This window comes from Phasianus colchicus, chromosome 4 (assembly GCF_987193195.1).
Source record: "Phasianus colchicus chromosome 4, bPhaCol1.hap1.1, whole genome shotgun sequence".
NCBI lineage: Eukaryota > Metazoa > Chordata > Aves > Galliformes > Phasianidae > Phasianus > Phasianus colchicus.
Window position 1 is genome coordinate 30,876,633 of NC_143439.1, and position 26,653 is coordinate 30,903,285.

The 26,653-nt window shown below is 38.9% G+C and overlaps 1 protein-coding gene across 4 annotated transcripts in view; it reads right to left on the reverse strand.

The window, feature by feature from the left end:
• The window catches only part of TNKS (tankyrase), a 109,490-nt gene that overhangs the window by 77,265 nt on the left and 5,572 nt on the right, over window positions 1–26,653 (reverse strand). For all 4 annotated transcript variants that reach the window (XM_031596746.2, XM_090139067.1, XM_090139066.1 and 1 more), the window contains exons 2-3: window positions 24,237–24,461; window positions 7,445–7,540 (exon numbers count right to left, since the gene is read on the reverse strand). In XM_031596746.2, coding sequence (XP_031452606.1) covers window positions 7,445–7,540; window positions 24,237–24,461 — 321 coding nt within the window. The remainder of the gene's footprint in view (window positions 1–7,444; window positions 7,541–24,236; window positions 24,462–26,653) is intronic.

The window sequence follows — 26,653 nt, forward strand, 5'->3', positions numbered from 1 at the left end:
CAGCAGTCCTATAAGCCAAGTCTGTATCCTCATAAGTGAATAAAAAGGTAAAATCAGATGTCTTTCACAATTCCTAGTCAGAATATTTTTCTTCCACAACATTAATATTCTTTCAGATTCATCTATCTAGCTTGGAACAAAAGTCTTAAATATTTTACACACACAGACTCACAAGGTTTGGTTATGAGTGTTCAGCTCTTTCAAAATTTTAGCGTAGCCTCACTTTAGAAGAAAACATCACAAACACCATACTGCTGTTGAATTTACAGCACAAAAAATGAAAGCAACAGCAGCTTTTGTTTGTAGGAATAATCCAGCTACATAAAGAAAAAAAAAATCAGGAAAGTTTCATGCTGGCTTAAAGTAAACCAAGCACAAAAAGAAAATCCATCAAAATAGTTAGAATTGCAGTATGGCTATCCTACTTATGAACAGAACCAAAGTTCTATCACACCACTACCTTCACCCACTCACTAGTAGTGCTCCACCTTGGTGTACTGTCCCACGCAGAATAGTATGCAGTGTGAAAAGGCCATTTTGGTACAACCACCCATTGATAGTGGGAAAAATGTAGTTAAGACCAAAACTATATGTGGCTGCCATATGTTTTTGCCATAAGTTGCTGCTAATATGCAGAAATTCACAGCATTGACTATAATAAAAAAAACACTCAAAATGAACAAAAAGTAACTTAAACTGAACAAATAAAATTATACAATCAACATTTACTCTTTTTTCTTCTTTAAAGGATAAGATTGGTCATTGCTCAAGGCAAAGAAACAAACAAGACAAGTGCTCTGATGCACTACAGAAATAGAAATGCTTCTTACACATTTCCGCAATCATTTTCCCTAGGGCATGGAAAATACATTTGAGGCTTTTATTTACAAGTCAGAGAAATCTTATTTGTTATTCTGTCAATTTGATACAGATTTTAGGAAAAAAAGTTTATTTTGAGTTTCATATTAAGTTTTACTGGGTATTACAGATTACATAAATTAGTGTACATCAGATTTCTGAAAGCTTTCAGACCATCCAAAACCCTATGCAAAGAGCAGAGTTGAGAATCAGAGCACTAAAAGACTGTACTGAGGTGCTTTGTGAAGAGAAATACTTTAAAAGAATTAATTCTCCAAAGGAACAAGTTAGAGTTTGACTCCACTGGAAGACCACTTATTAAAATGGTGCTACATGAATATCATGGTTAAAAAGAAAGCTGAAACACTGAAAAACCTGGAAAAGGGGATGGTGTAAATCAAAGCTATGTTTTTCATCAAAGCACCGATCCTGAATCACACAATGCTTCAGATCTGATCACCTACAGGCTCTACAGGCTTTCAACTTCTTACCTAAATCAAGAACACAAAAAGAACAAGTTGCCTGATCCAAGCAGGTAGCCACATTCCAAAGACGTCATTTCAAGACACACAACTGAACTGAAAAACAAAATGAGGATGATAGTGCTTCCCTCTAAAATAGGGAACAAAGAGACAGAAAGAAGAGGTTGCCATTATTCTAAAACTATATTGTCAAAAATATCATCCAGAGATACAGTTACATTAGGAAGAAATCCAAACATATTAAGGCATGGAAACAGAAAATTTAGGCATCAGAATGTATACAATGGCTCACATAAATCCTTGAACAAAGTCCTTCAATACAAAATTAGAGAAATTACATAGTCATAGAACGAGAAGTACTTCCAAGGGCTAGATGCTTCAAAGCATGATTAAAAGCTGGAGTTACTTGTTTGCACTACAACAAAAAAAAAACATTTGAACTGCTGTTAAATAATCTACAACACAGAAGGAAACATTTAAATGACTGAATTACCAGATAAAACTAAAGAAATTAGAAAGACTTAAATTCAGGGAGTGAGCAATAGTATAGAACAAATGAGTATCAGGAAATAAAGTCAATAAACACTACATGCATAATAAATCAGGAATTATACTCATGGGGAATCTAAACCATAAACTAAAGAGAAATTTAGAATTCCAGAGGTTTCATGAAACCCTTTGGTTTTTATTATCTCTGATTTCGTAACTTCTACTGAATAAAGCCTGGAACAAAAAAAAATGCCACTAACTGATTCATCACTACAGAATTCAACTGGATGTCATACTAGAACATAATGCTCAAATCTAGTTATATTATCCTGAAAGATAAATACAGTGCTGGAAAGTGGACAAAGAATCACTGATAGAAGATACTAACACATGTGAAATTTCATTTTCACATTTTTTAAAGTAAAACTTTACAAATAGACAGTACAAAACAAGGACTGCTCTTCTTGCAGAGGAAACAAGTACATAGAGTACCACGTAGCAGCTAAAAGGAAATGTTCGTTCCTCTCTTCCTAGAGTAAAAACAAACGTGAAATTAAAGTGAAACGTGGTGGCATTAGAACAGAGAAAGGAAGATGTTTTCCTCCTAAGCTCTGTAATTCCTTCAAAAAGGAAAGAGGGAACTGAAATCACACACAAAACAAGACTTTCTTAAACTTACGCTTTCAAATATAACAAGATGGTCACAATTATAATGTTACCTAAAAATAGGGGATTGCGCACTAATTCAAGGATATATCCACCTATCTGGAACTCACAGATGAGGGCTGTTTCTGTGATAGACTTCATGTTACATAGATGCCATAAGCATATTTTGCTCACATCATTCTAAAGACTGGATGAGCTATGCACCTGCATTCTTGAAGGCAGATCAATGGTTCTAATAAATCTCCAGAAAGAAAATCAATTATAGCCAAGGATTCCAAATGAACAGGCATCATATCATACCTGTAACATTTATGCAAATGGCCTCTTTCTTTCCTGGTAAAAGCAAAGACAGCAAACCTACATGAATGCTAAACAAATAATTACAGATTTATTCAAGTGCAAAGGCCTTTTCCAGTACTGTTTAATAGTGCTTGCTTCAAGATATGAGCTGACAGCTCATCAGAAGGCAAGGATATTCCTCACCTGGCTGGATTTCTCACACTTGTCTTTGAGGCTGCAGGCCCTGGTCACTTGTCAGAAGATATGACAATTTTAGAAAAATGGAGAGCTCAAACCATTCAAGCAATATCTGTCCTCCTTCCCTTTGCAAACGTTTCTCTTTTTCTAAGTGCTGTTTATGATGCTGATTTTTTTTAAAGGCAGAAGCTATACATTGTGCAAATGATTTGATTCTGGAGGACACAACATGTAAGAATTAGATCAATAAAAGGAAAGGGGGAGGAGGTTTGCAGGTGAAAAGATTATTCTAATGAAATCAAAAGGAAATGCTAGCATCCATCTAGTACAGAATACCTTCTGGATCATTAAGTGCACCTGAAAAGAAATACTATCAAATCAGAAGGAAAGATTAGGGGATTTAAGACTGTCAAATAATAAAAGCCACACACACACAAACTATAACCCTCTTCTCATCCCAATAATTCTAAAATTAATGAGTTGTGCCTAATATCCATCTTCTGTTCTGTAATGTTCCAATAAACTTTTTGGAGTGAAACATCAGATTTTCCCCTTTGTGGCAGGCAGCTCACTTCAAAAAAAATTCTGCAAATATATTTCAATAAATGGGCTATGCTCCCCACTTCAATTAAAAAGCTGACATGACAAAGAGACAGAAATATGAATGCTCATTAACACTTCTGATAACCTTATCTTGACTGTGCTTTCACTCAAGCTGTCCTTCACATCAAAAAAAAACTGTGAGAGAAAAGCTTAATAGCACCTAATTACTTTGTTTATAAAAGACTTTTCCGCAGCAAATAGGAAGATCAGAGTCTTGTTCAACTTCAAAAATTGATTCTATTAACAGACAAGACATCATTTTCTCCCTTACCAAAAAATCTTTCAATCTCAATCTGAAGAGGCAGCAGTCAAACTTTCTTCATTTGGATCTCTTCAAGAATGTAGTGCTTTAAACCAATCAAAGCCAACCTTGCAAAGCAGTGACGTGGAGCAGTCAAGAATATATTACCCACCTAAGCATCCTCAGCCCCTGCTAACAGCTCAAGTACAGAAACAACTGTTCACATACAGAAGGCAGTTCTAGACAGCAGATAACATGGGGAGGTGGCAAAAAAAGCATCAATATGTGAACATTCAAACTAAATCATTCTCATTAACAATATTGCTGGCTCTTCATATACTGCACAGGAAAGATATAAAAGGGTATCAATGTTTAAAGAGGCAATAAGCAGTTGAAGAGAATAATGAAGACTAATAGGACTTGAACTGCAATAGCTCCCAAAGGCCCTCTTCTGGATGGGAGTCCCACAGTGCCAGGCACAGCCACAAAGATGAGTCCCCAGCTCAGAAACCACACATTCCAAATGAACAAAAATTAACTAGGATATTAATCTGAAGTAATGGCTCTGTTTATCAGATGAGATATTTTTAGAGCCTGTACTAGCGTTTTAGCCTAGAGAAAAAGATGCTTACAATCTCTTTCTGATAACCCAATTCAGGAACAGGAACAGTAAGGGAAGCTAGGGAAGAAAAAAAAATCTTTGCCCTCTAAGTCACGAAGTGCTTGGCTCACACAAATGGTGCTTATTCTGCAGAAAGGGAAAAAAGACTGCTTTCCTGCTTAAGTACTAAAATGTGGGTTCACCATCTCTATAAATATTTAAGAAGCTGAAACTAGGTGGTTTTTGCAAATTATAAAAAATTAGATGGAAAATAATTTTTTTTTAAGTCCATTTCCATCCAAATATTAGCCTACCCTTTGCATTGCATAACCTTTTCAATACATTTTAAGAGAATAGTCTAAGAAAATGGCTGGAAGTCATCCCAGGAACCAGTGCATTATATATCCTTTCTGTAAATCAGGAGAAAAAGATACTATACATTCTTCTAGACTGAGAAGCAGAAAAGAATGCATCATTGTGGATTCAGCATTTGCTGCCAGAACACCTAGAAATGTTCTTTATGCACAGGGAGCATTTTTAAATGCTTTTAAAACCCATGCAGAAGTCTTTGTCTGAAACTGAAAAAAAGATTTTATCAGTTACCAACAAATTTTCACATTATTTTTAAACTGCAAGTCAAACACAGACTATTAACATACTTCATTCACAAAGTGATTAACATCAATGCATGAATTTGATCAAAAAAGTGATAAAAGGAACCCTGCTCTCCCACAATCAATAGAGCAGCAGTGTGGAAAAGTCTATTAAGGTCAGACACTTGATAGAAAAGGCACTAAAAATAACATCTTAAGAACAGCCCTGACACACATACTGTTTAAAGACACACAGTAACAACTACAGATTGTACTTTCAGAAGCATTCCACTTTAAAAGCTCTAAAAATCCCACCGTTCAACACTAAATACTGGAAATTAAGTTAACATCCTCCTGATTCTTAATCCAGTAATACCTTTACAGTCTTGATGCACCTAATTACAAAGCATTGCTGTAGCTAAAGATTATCCCAAGCCAGATACAGCCTAAGAAATCCCTTAAGCCTCCTTCTTCCAAAGCGATGAAGACAGACATGAAGACGATAACATACAGAAAATGAATGAGAAAGTATCAGCCTAAGAGGGCTACTAGAAAGCAGGGCAGCATCCAGAAGAATTAAGCTCTTAGTAGAAAGTTTCCATTTAAATGGCATCCAAAAATCAGTTTCTTCAATGTACTGGTAGCATACAGCAGGTAAAGCAGGAATCAAACTGTTTACAGGCTGGAGCTAAGGTGCACAACACAGAGAGAGCCCAGCACAGTCAAGAGCCACCTTGAGGACAAAGCTGATAAAACCAAAAACTGATTTTCTTACCTGGAAAAATAAAAACACCCAAATTTACCTCATCTTATTAACATTAAATATCTAGAGAGCAGCAGAATTGGATTTGTGTGCATGTGTTGATATGCACAACCTGGATGCAACCATTCATTTCAGAAGCTTGGTTAGTGGGTGCCAGTACACAAGTGTTAGGGGCTACGGATGCTGCATTCACATAGAGGGCTGCTTCTAACCCATCTCACTGGGCTGCAATGACACCTTGCCCTCTGCTATGTCTAAAGCACAAAGCACTGATCCAGTGCCTAGAGAAGTCAACAGGGAAGTCATGTGAAGTCATGACCATAGACCCTGCATCTTTTGCTATACCTTCAAGTTCCCTCTGAGCAGTCTGAAGATAGATCAAAAGCAGTACCCCCCAACTGTCCACATACCAAGCTCCCACAACCAGGCGTTAAACCACCATTAAAACCATTTAGTTACTTTGACTCCCAGATGTCCTTTCCATCCTCAACATCTGTAAAACTGCACTATTAAGAGCAAAAAAAATCACATTAACCTGCTTAATACAGCTAACACAGAAATTAACGCTGTAGGAATGTGTTTAAATTTGACACTTAGTAATTAAACTAAACCATATGTATTTAAAGTGCATTGTTCCAAAAGCACTCTCAAATCACTGCAGAGCTTTAGATAATTATGTATAGCAGTCAGTGAGTGCTGAAAAGAGAAGATGAAGAAATGTTCCTGACAAAGTGAAAGGAACATCATCTGAAGAAAGAATTTGGGTGTTGGATAGCACATAACCTATAAATTATGCTGTCAAAAAAAAAAAAGACAAAGAGATAGGGGAAATAAAGGTTCGAAAACAGCTATTTCTTTAAGTGGAGCTTAGCTGCCAAATCCTTTTCTATATATCTAATTGTACACATTTTTAAATCAAGGATTACTTTGTTTTAAACATTCTTCCCTACCTGTCAAAATCTGCAGAGAGCAGCATGTATTTCTCAATATTTATTTGACAGGCTACTAAATTAAAATTGTAATGCTTACTAGTACGCTACAACAGTCAATTTATTAAAAAAGCTGCATACATAGTTGTACTTGTAAAATATTTACATGAAAAAACACTATTTGGCAGCTAGTAGTCCCCAAAAAGAGAAGAAATCAATGGGTGACAATTCTATCAAAAACGACTAATGGAGAGGAAGAAGAATGAGGTAGCATGTGGATCTGCAGCAAAATACGAGGTAACTGTTAGTCTCTGCAGTCAGTAGCAGGTTGTCTTTCAGATCACAGGTACTTTTATAGTTATACAATTGTCCTTGCTTGCTCAATACTGAAGGTCTTAAAACAACCGACCTGGTTATTATTATTTTTTGTAGGCTGGGGGCTCCTATTGAAATCTCACATTGGGTAGTAATTTCAAAAAGTAACACAGAAAGGCAGTGAATAATGAATGATGTTATGACAGACTATTACAGTTTTAGCATAAGTAGAATAAGCAAACCTTTAGCAGCACAGCAGATTAACGACAGTAACAACAAAATGAAATCTGGTAAAAAGGCACAGTTTCAAAATTATCAAACACAACAGATCATCCAAAAAGGCAGAAGAAAGCTTTTAAGATGCTGAACTTGCACACGCAAAATGAGCTACAGGGAACACTGCTGAGGATGGATGTAAGCATCTTACCCGTGAGCACAGCTTTTGCAGAGGGGTCTGCCAGATCCAGCGCAGATTTCCCATCGGTGTTCCGAATGTTTGGATCAGCTCCGTGCTGCAGCAGCACTGTGCAGGGAAAGCAGAAACAGTATCTTACCTCAGGGATACACAGATTATTTACAGTTAAGTGTCTTCTCGGCATGATGTAGGCACAAACACACATTGCACAATTTTATTTCCCCTTTTTTTTTTTTTTTTTCCTTTCCTCTTTCTCCCTTCTCCCCACCCCCCCCAAGCACTGCAGCAAAGAATCTCCTCCGGAGTAAGGCTAAGTTGGCAAGTTAAGATGTAGTAAGATCACATGACTCCTCCTGATAAACATGAACCCTGAATCTCTCGCAGAGCACAGGTCTGGGTCTCTTCTGTCAGCTGGGAAGCTGTGGGTTCCCTGACTCACACTGGTAGATTTGCTAACTGCGAAACCGTCTCCTGCCTTCACCACCACTACTGCTGCTTGTTACCACTCCTGATCCTTTTTCTGCTCAATATCCAAAGGCAACCGTGCCTCCGTACAGCAGCAATGCTCCAGCCTTTTAGGGCTCACCACTTAGGTGCTTATCTTAACCACAGCACAGCAGCTTGCCCTCAAGAAGCATAGTAAATAAGGTAAGATGCATTTTGGTACCTGTAGCCCGTATGTTTAGAAGCTATTATTGTCATTGTTTCCCCTGTGCATACACTAAACCTACAACACACAAAAATCCAGTTACATTAAAAAACTCAGAGTGCAAAATGCAACTGTATGCCTAGGAAGGAATTAACAGTGAATAACCGCCTACAAAAGCTCATGCAAAAAATGAAAGTGACAAAGAAATCCAGAACAAAAGTAGCAGAATTATATTGCAAGCACAATTTTAACTAGAAATAAACTTATTTTTAAATTAAAATCTAAATTGTCAGTACTGTCTTTATTCAAACCTCTCTTCTTACACAATTTCAGCTTTAAATGTTTATAGCACTGCCAAATGCCAGGTATTTCAGTTTAATGGGTCCTGTGCTAGATACTTGCCTCAGGCTGAATTTTTTGCAAAAGTGTGGTTCTTAATGAAGTAAATTGACTTGTTTTATGCTTTGCCAAGAAGCCGTGATTCCTCCATGGTTGTGAAAGAAGATGAAAATAGGCAGATCGAGCTTTTACTAGGAGGGATGTGTTTTGTTTTGTTGTTCGTTGGTTTTTGTTGTTCAAATTTGCCACGTCAAGAGGAAAGCACAAAAATAAAAAAGTTCAGCAAGCACATGCTGAAAGAGCCTCCTTAACACCTGGCACCCATGTTTTCCAAAGATGCTATTTGTGCCACACCTTTAGAAATATTACAGGCAGAAATGATTCCCTGCCAGCGTCACAAGTCAGTCAAGCACTCCAGCAGGAAGCTGGTGAATAGGACCTTTTCCAGATTTTCTTAAATACAACAGAGAATGTAAGTAAAGTAAGTACAGGTAAGTATCTGTCTCCATCCTCTTGGATCCCGAGGTGAAAAAAGTTATTAGTTCCAAAACACATCAGGAGAAGAGCAAGACCCAAAATGATGAAATAGCATGCCTGGATGAGAAGATGGGAGGATTCATGCGGAAAAGGATGTGGAACAAAGAGCTAAAGAAAAATAACTGAACAAGATGTTGCTGAGTTCCTCTCCATCGTATGTGAGAAGTTGTGGCAGTACAGTGAAGTTCCTGCTGAAAAGGGAATCACAACTTTATAAGCAGAAGAAAAAAAAAAACAACTCAGAGAACTACAAGCCAATCTTGCTTCTGTGACCAGCAAGGTCGTGGATAAGATCCTCCTGAAAATCATGCACATGGTAAGCTGAGAGGTGATTGGTGACAGCCAACATGGCTTCACTAAGGCTAAATAGAGCCTGACAGATTTGGTACTCTTCCATGACAGGGTTACAGCATTGGTGGATAAGGGAAAAGCAACTGATGTCATCTACCTGGACTTGTGCACAGCATTTGACACTGTCCCAAATGATGTCAGTGTCTCTAAAATGGAAAGACATGGATGTGACACATGAATCACTCTGTGGATAAGGAATTGGCTGGATGGTCGCATTTAAAAGTTGTGGTAAATGGCTCAACATCCAGATGGAGACTACTGGCGTTCCTCAGGGGTCTGGACTGGGACCAGGCTTATTTAACATCTTTGTCAGAGACTGGGATAGCAAGTTTGTGAATGACAGTGAGCTGAGTAATGAGTACAGTCAACACACTGGAGGGAAAGGAATGCCATCCAGAGGGATCCTGGACAGGCTCAAGAGATGCACCCATGAGAACCTTAAAGTTCACCATGGCCAAGGTCCTGCACCTGTGTCATGCCAATCCCAGACTCAAATACAGGCTGGGTAACGAGTAGATTAAGAGCAGCTGTGGGGAGAAATACTTCAAGACACTGGTGAACAAAAAGCTGACCAGCTATGTCTGCTTGCAGCCCAGAAAACCAACAGCAACCTGGGCTGCATCAAAGCAGAGGTAACAACAGGCCAAAGTAGGCGTTTGATTCCATCTACTCTGCACTTGTGAGTCCCATCTGGAGCACTGTGTCCAGATTTGAGGCATCCAATATGATAGGGATGAGGAGCTGTTAGACTGGGTCCAGAGGATGGCCACAAAGATGATCAGAGTGCTGATCAGAGTATCTCCCCTACAAAGGCAGGCTGAGGGAGGTAGCTCGTTTAACCTGGAACAGAGAAGGCTTCACGGAGAACTCATTGCAGCCTTCCAGTACTTCAAGAGATCTTATACATATGGGGGAGACTGACTTTTTACATGGGCAGATAGTGACAGGACAAGGGGGAATGGCTGTGGATGCTCAAGGCCAGGTTGGATGGGGACCCAAGCAACTCTGCCCACAGCATCAAGATTGGAACATCAGGCTTTTCAGAGAGCAACATCTGAGATTTAAGCAGAGTTTGAAGGTTTGGATTGGCATACAAAGCAAAGCTGAGGCAGGTTAAGGTACAAGAATGACAACCTCAAAATGAGAGGTAATAAGGTTAAGGGGATCTACAATTTCCTGAGCCAGATGCCAAAACAAGCAGAGTTGTAAGTCTATCAATTCCTCTAATTCCTCTGTCCTGTGCAAGCCAACAAAAAACATCTTCCTGCTACTTCTCCTGGCACAAAAAGATGACAACTTGCTGCTCCTTTCAGCTACTCTTTTGGCCCAAACAGCTAAGAATTATGCAGTATACTTAAAGAGTCTAGTCATGCTAATGAACTCCAGAGATCTTTAGTGTGGCTTAACAACATACAATTTTCACGTCAGGTTTTTAATGTTTGTTGTTTTTTTTTTTTTAAATCTAAACACATACATTAAAAATTGTCTAAAGGTGCTTAAGCTGGATGCCTACAAAACCCCTGACTACCCGTGGAACAAGCACTTGAAAGGGTCAAACAAAGTTCAGAAAAAGAACTTGTTGCAACTCCTTTGCAGTAACCATGAGACTTAGCCTTCTGTTCCTGCAATCAGTTTTCCTGTTGGTCACAGTCCTTCTAACCTCTCTACCAGCCAAGGGTGTGGCCCTACTAACAGCTTCCTCGTTCAGTCCTAGAGACAGATCTACATGATGAATGAAACAGCATCTCAAAAAACTCAATTATATAAATAAGGACCAAATTAAAATACAGATTAATACAAAAAGCAAATGTGGATCAAAAGTAGTATTATTCCTATACTATTTGATTTTATCCTTCCCACACTTCCTCAGTACATAATCTCACAAGATATCCAAGTGAGCAATATTGTCATCAACATGAATTAACAAAAGAAATGCAGCATTTGATGCTTAGCCTATTGGCGTAACAGCTGTACTTTTACACTTGGCAAACCACAGGTGGCTTTTAATTGAATGTTCTCCTGCTTGCAGAAAACCTTTAGCACTTTAGCCCAATAGAGTCTTTTCAAACCACAGAGTATTTGAGATCTAGACACAATATGTTTCTAAATTTCCTTTTCAATGCACCGGCACTGTATAAAAAATGTCCAAGATAGATCTCCCGTTTGAGAAAAATATTCCCTTTATAATGAAACACAACAGAACAAGCCACTCTAGCCAACTGTAGCTATTTTGGACTTCAAATATTGCACGCTGCTTTTAGAGAATGTTTTCTGAGTAGTGTTAGAAGGAGAAGTGACAATAATTTGAATCAAGAGCTTGCTGTTAACAGGCAAGCATTTGGATTGCATGTATACAAATTCACTCCCGGAACTTTGTTAATGAGCAGATTTTGATATGCTGCTTTATTTCCCTTGGACAGAGGAGACACTGGGGTTTGTTGTTTTTCTGTACTGCATGCAGTGCCTTTACTAATCGAACAATAGTGCCCAGTTATCATTGCCTTTTCTATAAACCATATCATACAACATAAAGAAGCTGCTCAATTCATAGAATCTTCATGTTATACATTGATATCAAAGCTCTGTAAGCCTAACTGTACAACATAATTCTGTATAAAGGTATTGTACAATCTGTTTTTATCCTCATTATAACTGCTACAATACTTTTCCTGATTTCCAGAACCACCTGAAATGCTTTAATTACACTATTATTCCCAATCAGTACTACAGGCAACAGACAGAGCCTTCCCATCTAAAAAAGAAAATACTTTCAGTACTGCACAGATCATGAACTACAACCACAAATTATTTCAGATTCTGCCAACTTGCTACAGCAGGATGAATCCTAAAATTACACACTTGGCCCCCAGCCTCCTGGCACAGCTATTTTGAACTGTGAAGCTAACTGACACTACCTCATTTGGGTCTCAAAAAGTCCACCAAGAACAAACATTCCCATTTCTAGGCCATTTCAACCTCCATGTTTTCACCAGGAAAGTACAGCAAAAGCTTCCATTGTTAACTATGCTGCAACAAGGGAGAAGAAAGCCTAACAAGAGGAAGAAAAACAAAAAAAGGAGCTTGTCTAAACGCAATACATTATTTAATCAGATAGCCCTTCCTTCTTCATACTGCCTGAGCTAAAAGTGCACCAAAGAAAAATATTTCTTATTGAAGGCAGGGACACAAATAGAATGGCAACAGAATGGGAATAAAAAAATCCAATGGCAGGCATGATCAAAGATCAAAATATTTGTTACAGTTGTCCAGGGTCAGCATCCACAAAATTCCTTGAGTATACCCACTGGAATGCTGATGTAAAAGTTCACATTTTGCTTCCGATCAGATGCACGTAAGTACAAAAAAGGCACATCCAAACTATTTGACTGTTGGGAATGAAAAAGACAAGAATAGGCAGACCTTCCAGAAGCATCTGCACTTAAAACAGCCTAGTGTTTTTAACGACATTGCCAGAGTCTTCAGCTCCTCATGCTTCTGCCAAAGAAAACCTTAGTCCTGCCTCATACTGTCTCTTCCCTCGTACTGAACCACTTTGTCTCACAGTGCTGTTCACACAGATTCTTCCAGCTACCCTGGCTCTAACCCTCATCTTCTCCCTTTTCAACTTTACTTTCTGAAAAAGACCTCTAAAGGTCCTTTCTAAACTAGATTACAGTAGCTTTATCTACATACTCCCAAAGTACCCAGGTACAGAGAAAATAAATGCCTTAAGAAAAAGCCCTCCTTTAGTCTCACAACAGATGCGCAATTGTGTATGAAAAAAAAAGGATACCCCCAAGTTGCTCAGTTTTTTATCAATCTTAGGTCCCAGGAACATGAAGACGTCAGCACTAGGCCATACAGGTCACATTTCCAAATTATACACAACAAGAAATGTAACATTCTCATCCATAACCAAGTTCTAAAAATACCTAGACAACAACACTGGGATCCAATTTATTAATTTTTTTTTTTACAACCAAGGCTAAATGTCTCATCGCCCCCAACTACTTCTATATGTACATCAAAACTTCTCACATTACAAGAACGTGAATTTCTTGCCTACAAATTACATTTCTATGATTCAGACCTAATAATCCTGTTTTGCTAAGTTAGCAGATACACCAGTGCTTTTGCAAAATGACCTAATACAAAACAAAAGCCATAACATGCCATCCTTAGCTTCATAAAGTTGGCTATAAAAGATAATCCTACTACAATATCTACCCCCACAACAGCGTTACTGCTCAACTTCTACTTCTGTGAGCAATTCCAGCCTTGGCTGGATGATAAAAACGCAACTATTCACTAGTCATCAGAACTACAAGGTGAAAACATGACAGGCAATGTCACTACAAAGACTCTAGGCAGCTCGAAAGGTAAGTGCTACAAGTGTCCACTTGATCTATCTATTCCCACAAGCCTGGAACACCACTGCCAGCTTATCTATGAGGAATAAGACGTAGTAAAGCAGTCCTATGCTCTTGAACATCACTCTGTAATAAAAGCCATCCAGGGTGAATCAAGAGAGGACTACAGAGCAGAAAGCAATAATAGTGATAAAGGATTTACTTAGATGTCAGGGTACATCTAAGGTACAGCAAAGAGGCAACTGGGCATATCTGGGAGTACTGCTGGTGTTTTTTTGGTAAGAGAGGATGCAAAGCAGATATCAGTTCAGAGACAGAAAAGGAATGCATTTAGTAGAGAAGAAAAGGGCAAAAGAAAAAAAGCACACACAAGAAGCAAAAAAGGAAGAATTAAGATATGGTAAATAATTAAGCCTCCAAGGGAATTTGCAGAGAAATATAATAAAAGTCATCACAAGTGCAGGCAGGAGAATAAGAAAAAGCTGCATAAAACTTGATCTCCAGCAACAAAGGAGTCTGTAAGCAGTAAACTGCTGAAGACTTCAAAGATCTGCATTAGCGCAGCTGCTTTGCAGGGTTTTGCTGTTCAGATGGCAAACTGGAATGGACTTCTCTAGGCTGAGGGCTGTTCTCTGAGACGCAGACTTGCTAACCCGAGAAATTACATCCAGCTACTCTCAGCACCCTGGGACAAATGGGCTGTGCAGAGCAGTACTTAATTTGAGAGGGAAAAAGGAGGGTGCCCATGCCAAGCTGCAGAGGGATGAAGATATATCTCTAGCAGGATAAGAACAAACAACATGCCAAGATGGGGGAAGGAACGCCTTCACCATCTCCAGTTTCACCTCTCTACAATGCAAAATTGTAAAGCAGTCCCCTGCAAAACAGTACTATCACCAGTTACAGCGTCATGTAGCCTGTGTTGGCAGCAACCATCCTCTGCCCTATGCTGCCCACGCTCCGTTTGCAAACGTTTGGCCTAGCAAAGAGGAATATTAGGAAAGTCATCAAGTGATCTCTTCCCCAGTCCAGTTCATTTTGCAACTACACGATGTAGTTTGGTTGGCTGTCAACGGTTTACGGGCTGGTTGGACCCAGTTCTGTGACTAGAGGGGTGGAGGGATCTGCAGATCCACGCCTCTGGAAAAAGGAAACAGGGGACCCAAAATAATTGAAAACAGCAGCAACGATCTGAGGTGAAACAAACTAATTTACTAAATATAGCATCAGCAAAATATAACGAGAGAGAGTGTGTGCGAAAAGTGGATAGGTCTCACCACAACGCTGAGGTGAGAAGTGCAGTCTAGTTGAGCTGATGAAGAAAAGCAGATGGAAAAGAGCAGGCGAAGAAGAGAACATCAAGTGACCTTGCCGGGAGTTACATCTCCTTGCTGACCGCAAAGCCCCCTGGGGAATGTTGTAGTAGTTCTCCAGACAGGCACCTGCAACTTGAGCATTCACACTCAAACCCCCAGTGCATTACATGATGTTATGATGTGGAATACTAATAACCAAAAATCATAAAACCGTGACATTGGCAAAAGAAAGGACAGTAGAACACTAGTCAGTGATAGGAGTTGAAAAGAATCATTTCTCTGTTAGTATCAATTCCTAGAGAGTATATCCAACATCAACAGACAAGGACCTGGTGGGTCAATGCTGGCTCCAAGCACTTCCAGCTGTTTGCTTTCCTTACAGAGCTTGCTCAGGGCATCCCACTTTCCCAGTACCCCAGACAACAGCTCTGCAGCCAATGAATCACCTTGTAGGCTTTGCTCTTTGTTGGGGTCAGAGAGCAAGATACAAATATGCACACTGCAGTAGTACAAAGCAGATGAGCAGAATCTTACAAAGGCAACATCAGGCACTGCTACACCAGAACAAAAAACTGAAAGCAGAAATAGAAAAGTACTTTCCAACAACATGGACAGAAACAAGAGGTCTGACAGCAGGAGAATGCAGGAATTAATCCTGCAAACCAGTTCCTGGAGAAATGCAGCTTTAAAATACATAAAGACACGTGGTCTTACATGACTGACTTTAAGTGACAGTAAACTTTCTAATGAAGAAACATCATATTGAGAGTGACCATGAAGGAACAGCAGAGGAAGCATTATAGACTAATCACAGACCCCACTTCCTCATGCTGCTGAGGGGGGGACACAGAAGAGAGTGAATAGGAGGGAAGGTGTTTCTGTTTTGCTTTTAGTTCTTACTGCTCTAGTCTGTTAGCAATAGATTACATTAATCTCCCTATGCCAAGTTTGTTTTTCTCATGACAGAACTTGTCAGGGGATCTCCATGTCCTTATCACAACCCTTAATTATTATTTCCCCCGTCCATCACATTTTCTCCCCATTTATTTACGCTAGAGAAGTAAGAGAGACTGATGTGGTGGAGCTTCACCAATTGACAATGTGAAACCATGACATCTGCTTGCACATTTCCATTACCTTGTCACTAGATTAGAAATAGGTGCAGCTAAGGACAGCATTAATATACACAAGGAGAATCAACAAGTAGACAGATTAAAACATGGCTCCTTGCAGAGATACTTCTTTCATCATGGCCAAAACCATCCAGATCATGAGGAACAAGAGCTAACCACACCTCACCTCCATTTCTTGACAAAGGTCTGCTCTTCAAAAGACAGTGTCTTCTCATGTATGCATATATGCAAAAAATGAATCGGTTCCTAAAGTAACAGGATGCAAATAGCAAACCTGCAGCTACCAAATGGAGCAGAGGCTCAGAGAAACCAAAGAGGTAAACAATTTCTAGAGGTCAGACTTCAGCTTTGATAAATGCACCACAGCAGTGGGCTCCAAGGCAGCAACAAGAACAACATCAACAATTGGCAGGAACACGGTCTCCAAATACTTTCATTTAACTTTACTGCTTGTTTTGGTCTGGGTTTTTTTTTTTTTGGGGGGGGGGGGGGGAGGGAACGGAGGGAGGGGAGAGGCAAGGAAGAACCTAGGCAAAACTGAAAATATTAAAAATCACTTGAAAAGGACTTGGTCCTATTTTTATGTAAGCTCTAATTTTCCATAAAGACAGTTTGCTGCAACCTTTGGTTGTTTTTTTTTTTGTTTTTTGTTTTTTTTTTGCCTCAGTACTACTTTTAGACTCCCTATTGCCATTTCAGTTTCTTAAGAAGATTGCCTGACTCCTGCCCTGTATGTATGCCATAAACTTCACCTCCCAAGGCATGAGAAAATACTCCAGTGTATACTACAATTGCTTGCACTAGAGACAAGATTTTTTTTTTTAATAGAATACACCAATTGATTGATCTGATCTTAGCACTTCAAAGAAAGGTGGGAGAAAAGGGATGTGAACCAGAACAAAAACATTTTCTAAAAGCCATAATTGCAAATTCAAGCTCCCCCAGCAGGAAAAGAAGATGTCTTTAGAAGGTTCCCTTTGTGAATGCTCACAACAGTCTCCCAGTAAGCAAGCATGTATTAACACAGATTAGTTTTCCGCACGTAGGAAGCACTACAAAATTGTTCACTGGAATGTAAGTTTTACCTACAAATGATTAAATATGCATACAGAGAGAGAACAAGCAGAAAGTTCTAAGGGCTGTAGGCAGCACAGCAGGCTGATAATATCCTTCTGCCCTCAGAGAATGAGCCAGAGCTGGTAGATTGCTCAGCCCACGTGAACAGCAATTCAAAGCCTTGATCCTGCCTAGACTTAACGAAGTAAATATTCCCATTTCTTTTTCTAGGTTGAACACTTTGCTATTTAAAATTTTCCACCTCAGCTAACCAAATTAAGTAGAATACAGTCTTCTAAATAGTGACACCAATCTTAGCATCACTGCTGTTCTGATTTCTGATTTTCTGCATCATGCAAGAGAGGGTCCCATCAGGCCAGAAATCTTCTCTGAAGCATTCAAGTTGGGTAGTGTAAAAGAAGCTTTGAGATTAGTATGGTGAACCTGCACAGAGTTCCAGGAGATCCACGTTAAAGATAATACGTCTTCAAGGTAATGAAGCAATGCATGATCATACACTTATGGTCTTTATTTTTATTTATTTAGTCTAGCTTATTCGCACCCACACATAGGCACTGCTTTTCAACAGGATCAGAATGGTGAGATTGGTAGGGACCTCTGGATCAATATGGTCCAACTCCTGCACCAGCAGGGACACCGACAGCAAAGATCACATCCAGACATCTTCTGAATACCCTCAAGGATGGAGATTCTATAACATCTCTGGGCAACCTGTGCCAGAAGTTGGTCACAGTTAGACTTAGAAGCTGTTTCCATATCTTCAGGAGAACCCTCCTACATTTCAATTTGTTCCACTGCACAGTGGGGCTTAGGAGCCATATTCAGGTGTGCTCATTTGAAACACTTATGTTAATAAGCACATAATATGGAATAGAAAACTCTTTAACCAAAAGAGCTTTTCAAAAATACATTTTTCTAGATTAGCCTTTGAAAACATTTAGGATGTTTATTTGATGGTACAGGCTGAATCCTCAGTACCTCACAAAAAAGTTGAAGCTCCTTCTGTTGCAAACAATTCTTCTGCAGCTACATAGTTTCTAAGCATTTCTTTTAATGTAACACTTAATGAAAAGCTAGATACCTTAACAGCTGCCCTGATGGCTAAGTAACTGATATAGATTTAAAAAAATTATCCCAAGCTTAAAGCCACTTTAAGGACAAACTTTCACTGGTTGGTCCCAATTTCATTTCTCTGAACAAATTCATTCTGCTTCAAGTTTTATTCAAATAAGCGTCAGCTATAATCCCAATATCCTACTTGACAGATTGGGAACCCTGTTTTCACTGCCCCTGAAAAGCAAGAACACCAGAGCAAATCAGGCCAACAAGTAGCATCACAGGAAGGAAAAAGAACAAAGGACAGGTAAGAAAAGACAGACTAATTTCAATCTCCTTCTGCATATGCTAACTATTTCTTTCATGAGAAGTTTTGAGGGGAAAAAAGATCTTGGAAGTGATACACTGCATGTGCAGTTACCTATGTGGCTATCAGAATTCACTGTTTCCTAGTATGTTAAATTGAAAGCCTCCTCATTGCTTCTTGGGTTTAAAAACCCAAAGTAGTTCTATATGACTACTATCTTATGAAACAAAGGGTACATGCACAAACAATCAAGGGTTTTTTTTGTTTTTTTGTTTGTTTTTTTTTTTTTTTTTTTTTAGCATTTAAGGGATTCAAATCCTACCAGTAGCTCAGAACCCACCCTTAAGTGAGGTGAAGCCCATGAGAAACAAAATAAGCTACCTTATTTCAAAAGTATTTCCTTTTCCACAATCACCATCAAGGGTGATGCCAATAGGACCTGACCCTCAGAGTCTACCAAGCACTGAACTGAGAAATAAGCATAATGTGTAAGAAACCTTCCAAAACAGCTTTATGAGAAACCACAATGCTCTATCTCAGCCTTCAAAAGAAGAAGTTTTGTGCTGGAGGTATCTTGAGCTAACAACTTGTACCAAGCACAGTGAACAACAAGGAACTTTAGGTGAATTAATTGAAAATACTGCACTGTGTGAACTAAAAGATCAATTTAAGAGCAGGAGTACTGTCTCTTAACAACAGCCAGAAGAGGATACCTAGCAAAAAGTATGTCAAGAACAGGGTAAAAATATGCAATGTCTTTACAGATATCACCCAAGTTTTCAGTGTTCCACTTGGGGATGATACTTAGCAGAAACCAAATACAGTAATATATTGATATTATGAGCTGAAACTCTTCTCAAGAAGCTCCAACTTCTGCATATTTTGCATAAAACCTGCACATTGTCTAATTTTGTTAAATTGGCATTAGTTCATAGTGCAGTTATCAAATATTTAAGAAATGGAAGTACATGAAATCTTAGGGAAACTAAACAGTTCAGTCCATGAAACAATGGCTAAAGTTACAAGTGGGCCAGAAGATTTAGCTAGTCTCAAAAAAACTGTTTCTGAAGCAAACCTCAGGAAATTAAGAATACACCAAGTTCGAATGGATGCTGAACAAGCAACAACAAGCAGTACTAAACATATCACTCCTAAAAACTTTTGCCTCCTACTCTCTTAGACCACATTATTACATAAAACAATTGCATCACTTTCTATTCTTAAAGGATTGAGAGTGTATACCCATTTGTCTTCCAATCCCAGAGCTGCTTTCCACCATGTCTTGTTATACAGGGCAATTCTAATTTCTTTTCTTTTTAGCAATAAGTCTTCAACAAGAAAACATTCTACACTACACAAATCCCTTGGCCTATCACCTAAACATCACAGCCACTGTGGATATCACTGCAAGGAATCATCCATTTAAATCAGTGAGTGGATTCCTCTTCTGAGTTGCACCATCCTTACATCACTCCAACCAAGAAAACAAAAACAAATTTTTGCAGCCACTTCCTCTTCACTCCCTCTCTTATCATTTGAAATTCTATCTTTTAAGCTTTGCTATTTGCAGTAGCAAAAGCAATACAGTAACTGTAGGGTCAGTGCCTGTTCACTTTAATGACATCAGGAAGACAACTGTCTAGCCTCATCTTAAATAATGAGGATGGAAGTTCAGTACTCAGTGATCACAATGAAGTCAAGGGCACACCGCCTAATCAAGACCAAAGAATTGCATGGCCTGCTTAGACACTGTATAATATCAAACCATTAAGAATACACAGCAGCACAAACAGCAGGATTCAAGTCAGACACCTCAGCCTCTCCCAGAAAGGAACAGCATTATCTAAGAAACATGGTGTGTTTGTGTAAGCATTGGAAAATAAGGATTTACTGCAGTACAGGAATCTAGAGTCATCATGAGTATTACGTGCATGCAAGACTAAAGCAAAAAACAGAACAAGAGGTAAGCACTCAGTATTTTCAGTAGGCTTCAATCACAGAAAGTGCATTTTCTGAACTTGCTTTGCGCTGGGGAAAAAGCACATCATTAAAGAGAGGCAGCTGCTATTGTTTATTATATGACAAGTATTTAACTGCCCACACATTTTACAAGCAAAACCCTTTATGTTCTATAGTCATACCTTAATCCATGCCTTCCATTAGATTTCTTCCTGGAAGAAATCCAGGAGCTCTGCTAGACCTGGCCACTTCTACGCCTGAACAACTATACATTTATCTAGAGATTGTTTTCAAACCACATATGAACTGCATTAAGACTGCATGGTTCCTCTGAGAAGCTAAAACCAGAGATTGCTACACTAATCTGAAGAATAATCCCACAAAATTAAGTATTTCTGCACAATATTTAAAAAGTAGTCATAAACTGGTAGCAGACACATGAAAGCAAAGAGTTAGTGCCTGCAACAGCAGCATCTGCTCCATTACCCAATTCTAATACGAAGCTGCTTCTTCCTTTCCTCTACCTTCCTTTCCTCCCTATTTGCTAAAAGTTATTATTAGAAAACATACATTACTGTATGTATTACTACAAATACATTACTGTAAGTTTCAGACATTATTGTACTGTAACTCCTTGATGCAAGTAATCAGACTCCAATTTAATCATCATTTGTAATGAAATATCGCAAAATAAGTGTCTTATTGTCCTGTGGTTGTTCTGTGCCCAGCAGACAAATGAGGAAGAGATTCATTTTCTTGATACCTGAATTTTAGGAAAGAGGGAATAAAACAACTGGGGAAGTCTAAAACCCACAGATAAGCTGCAACACATTAACTGTGGCAGGACACTACCAACTTTATGTCCACAATTCATTGGTTTCAAGGATCCTCATGGTTCAAGACTGGCACAAAGCTATGCAAGAGGAGGTAAGGATTAAATATGAGGAAAAATGTTTTAATTATCTGGGTGATCAAACACTAGCACAGGGTCAGAACTTAACAGGTATTTAGATAATGCCCTCAACAATAAGCTTCAGCTTTTGATTAGCCCTGAAGAGCTCTCAAGCAGTGGACTGTATCTTTGTTGGTCCCTTCCAACTGAAGGATTCTAAAAGTCATATTAAGATGCTTTCATAGCTCTGTAGCATTCTTGGTGTGACCTCCCCCCAATACCACCAACTTCTCATTCTTAAAAAAAAAATTGAAAAGAAAAAAATACAAGACTTCAACAGGATAAAGGTTAAATTTTTCAGCTTGGAAAAAGAAACATCTGAGGAAAGAAAACAAATGAAGAAAGATTTGTGGAGGGCAAGTTGAAAAGAGTGTTTCCCATTTCTCACAGAAGTCTGAAAGGGTTTGCAATAAATGTTAATCAGACTTTTTTAAAAAGGCAGTTTTGGTTTTTTAGCTGTAACAATTAAATTGTAACGTTAGATTGCCAGAGAACACCTTTGAAGCCTAAAGCTTGATGGTACTAAGTAGTTATTAGATCAGTCTTTCCAAAATGGCCAATCAATGGCTGTGCAACATTATCTGGATTCAGTCTCTATTTTCATAAGTTCCTAAAATGCTGATCACCACGAGAAATAATTGTATGCTCAAGCTACAGTCCCTGAGCATCTGCTACACATCACTAGAGAACAGTGAGCCACATGAACCTTTGTTAAGATTCAGATGCACAGACTTTCAAATGAAGTGCATGATCCTTTCTCCTGTCCTATACAATAGTCATTAACCTTACTTTGCAAAGAGTTTAAAAAAATGCTGCAAAGTTCTCCATTTGTCAATTATTCTGTGAGTAAATGTTTCACTGAGGAACAAAACCAATATCCTACGGCTGTGGATATAGCATGTAGGGACATGGTTTAGTGGTAGACTTGACAGTGTTAGGTTGACGGTTGGACTTTGTGATCTTAAGAGCCTTTTCTAAACTTAATGATTCTATGAGTCTAGAAGCACAAGAAATCACAGGTCACTGTCGTTTGCCCTCTTCCAGTTTAGATTCTAGAGAATTCTGTACATACTCCAAGTTTTAACCAGTTTATGACATTTCCCATTATCACACAAGCTTCCAAGTGGCAGCAGTCTAACCTCAGCTCGTAAAGCTGACCATTAGAAGTGCTTCTAGCACAAACACATACATATTCTTTCAAGGCTAGTACTAGTCAAAAGCATATTCTACAGTCCTACTGCAATCATCATCTAGCCTGCTAGACTTCCCACTGCTTCAGTACCTTGAGTTTTCCTCCAAAGAATTGCCATTCATGAGCATACCACACCTCTGCACTCTGTTCAATTTTCACTTTATCCCTTTTTGACCTGTAAAACGGCCAAGAGAACAGTATTCTGTGCGAGGGAATGATAAAGAACAGATGCAGACTGAAGTGGCACAGAAAAAGAAAAGGTGAGAAAATAAATTGCACAATTATCCCATTGCATCATTTGGAAGGTGCCAGGAGATAGACACAGATACAGCTAGATGATTGATTCCCATGGAGTCTACTGCTTTTCAGGCAGATACTTAAGTTCAGCAATAAATTGCACATTACACTGCGATTTCCAGAGAACATTCTTCAATTAAAGGCTTTTTAAAAAGCATACCATACTTGTTAAAATCACATTCTTAGTGTTCCTTTCTAAACAGGCCAATTTTTTCCTCTGTATCAATTGTAACAGTCTACACTTCGGGTGTAGACTACTGTACAACGTATTCCACAAAGCTATTCAAATATTCATTCCTAATATTCACACCCTAAGCAATCATTGTTCATTATCCTTGTGTATACTCTGTTCCTTCACAGGGACTTTTGAGATAAAGGCTGAAGACCTTAAGATGAAAATTATATATGAAGCCATTAAGGAGAAACAGGATCATGCCAACTAGCTGGCCCGCTAAATATAAATTATACACAAACTCGGTGCAAAAAAAGAAATACACTTGGAGGATGATGAGGCACTAACTGTTCAAGAGACGCTGTGATAACCCATCCCCAGTGCCACTCAAGGCCAGGATGAATGGGGCCCTTGAAAGCCTGATCCACAGCAGGGGTTGGTACTGAAAGGGAACTTAAGGCCCATGCAACCTTAAGCCGTTTTATGAAAATAAAAATAGAGGTTTTGATTCATAAAAAAATGGAAGTAATACTAAATACATTGAGGGAAAAAGCACCATAAAAGTTAACGACATCTTGACTGAAAAGCCCTTTATATGGTCTAGATACATTTAGAATGATGGAAGTGTTCAATTTTATTTGAAATTGCTTTGTTCCAGGCTACAGCACGCACTGGAGATATATAACCACTGTAAGCAGTGGTGTCCTGCAACTTGTATTTGAAAGCGCCAAAGGACAAACATTTCTCTATATTGTACAGACTAAAAGGTTAACCATCTTTCTAACCACTAAGACAACATATAGAGCAGCCTGAAAAGCAAAGACATTACCAAGATGCAGGGAGAATTCTACAATCAGACTTTGAAGACCATAATTTAGCAGTAGGAGACTTGACCAGCCCTCTCTATATTTGTTTTCCAGATGCAAGTTCAACAAAGGTTGAACTGTACAACATGAAAAAGTTAGTCCTAAATGACCACAATACCTACATGATGGTTTAAAAAAAAAAAACTGTCTTCCATCTCACATTCAGCATATTAACAGTTATAAATGCACAAAATACGTATCTGGTGAAGTTTCAATAAGTGACACACTTACCAATACACACATCTATCTTCCCCTTGATAGCAGCCTCGTGCAAAGGAGTGTAGTTCCAATTGTCTCTAGCATTAGGGTCTGCACCTTGGCACAGCAACAGACTAACCACTTCAGCATGACCAAAGGAGCAGGCGTTGTGAAGGGGTATCAGCCCTCCGTCGTCACGAGCATGAACATTGGCTCCTGTCTGTAGCAAGTGCTCTACAACATCCTTCCTTCCAAACCCTGTAAGAAAACATTGTTGTTCAATTGCTTTTGCAAAAAAGAAAAATGACAGAACTCCTCCAGAAGAGAAATTAATACATAACACTTAAAGGATGCAAGGAAGAAGCTGTCAGCTCTCCCCGAGTTGAACATACAACTCAGCTGCAGTATCATGCTGCTGAAGTGGTGACAAATGATTTCCAGCAGCCAGCACCCTCTGTGACAGGCAGCACTTCTTGTATGAGGAATTTCCAAATGTTTTCCTTACATCAGAGTAGCTGCCCCTGGCCAGGAGTTCCACTTCAATGTGTTCAGCCCCTTTTTAGACACAGCACGATACCAAATACAATTGTGCAGACTTCCAATGTAGAATTAACATGCTTTACCCCTGCCACAGTCCATATGGCAAGATGTCTGGACTAGACACAGCTGCTTGCATCCACACTGGCTTAATCTTATGGCTAATGCTATGACATGACACTGGGCCTTCAGCCAAGCCGCAGACTGGCTACTCTGCAGGGATTCGTACTGTCTCCTCACTGCAGCCCTTCAACACGTTTTCCTGGAGAAGTTTCCTAGGGGTTAACCAAGACTATGGTTAAGACAAAGGGCCAAATCTAAAAGACAGTTAAGAAACGTTACATGCAAGTTCTCATGGCAGCTTAAATAGGTACAGCAACAAAAAAGAGTGCCTGGTCCCACAGCAAAACTAGCAGACCTGAGAGCATAAACACCAAGAAACAATCCCTCATGCTTGCCACATTTATACTGTTTATCTTCATAGCAAATAAAAATTGGGCAAAATGGGAATTAGAAAGTGTAAAATTAAACAGACAAATAAATTATTAGCCTTCAGTTTTTTTTATAGACTGAGCCCCTGCAAACAAGGCTGGAACTACACAACCATTTGCTTAACATGCTCCTGCCTCAAGAGGAAAAACATCCTGACTACCTGAAAACTTTTCAAACCACTCACTATCACAATTTTCAGGACTCCATGCAAACTTCAACATGCTGCTTGACATGGGTTTTGTGATAAAGCAGTCTCTGGAAATGGCAGTGATAAACATCTGGTGAATAAATTCTTCTGTCTTCAAGAAAGCACACATTTTTAAAGGTTTCTGCAATTTTTATCCCATCAAACCACAAGGCCACTTGTGGAGTAAGAGTACAGAAAAAGTAATCAAATGGAGAAATAGCTTCCCACCGGCTCCACCATGAGCAAACCTGCAAAATCTTCAGTAAACAAAGACAGAAACCTTTAAAAATGATTACAAGACAAATCTGACACAGCAGTTGTAATTAAAACAAAGACAGATACATGTCATCATTTAACAGATGACATAATTTTTGACACAATTCAGTTTAAACATGAGAAACCAATGTGGTTTCACTGAAGATAGCTTTAAAAAAAATCTTCTGTATGTTACCAGTGAAAGTTTTATGTACAAAGTAAAAGAGCTCACAAGAAAGTACCTTAAATCAGAGGCCCTCAAAGAAATCTAATCAAATGTTTGTGCAGAAAACATTCAATAATAAAAGCTGACTGTAGAGGAGAATCTTTTCAGGAGGCCCATGCGTACAAGTCTGCTCTGGTGAAATTCACCTACCAGCTTCTAAAGTACTAAGAACTCATCTGTTCATCATCAGAACTCATTTTCAAAATGCTTGGTAAGAAAGAAGCAACTAAATACACGCATTTCCCACTAGAACGGTACCTTCCCTAGTGAGCACAACACATCAAATAGGCAACGTGAACTGCTAAATGTGAGTTTACTGTTTCACCTGCTGCCCAATTAATGTCACTTGATCACAGCACAGCATCAACTTCCCCAAGTGTTAATTCTAACCCTTGCAAAGCTGCTGTGATGTGCAGAGTTTAATTCATCACAAGGAAGATTCCTACCTTCACCTGGCATTTTCCTCCTCCTTTTACCTGCTTGCTCTTAAGAATGCAGATTCCAACAGGACTTCAAGTCTAAGCAAGCATATGACAACAGGTTAAGCATATCTGCAGGTCTCACTGTGACATTAAGGAAAGCAGCTCTCATTAAATGATTACACTTTTTAGAGCACTAAACATAGCTCCTATTAGAACATAAGCCCTCGAAATAGAAAAGCACACATCTTAGAGACACACTGCCCTTTGAGAATTATTTTAAACTATAATCAAAGGGTGGAGAAAAAAGTTCCAGCTAAGCCACTACAATTTT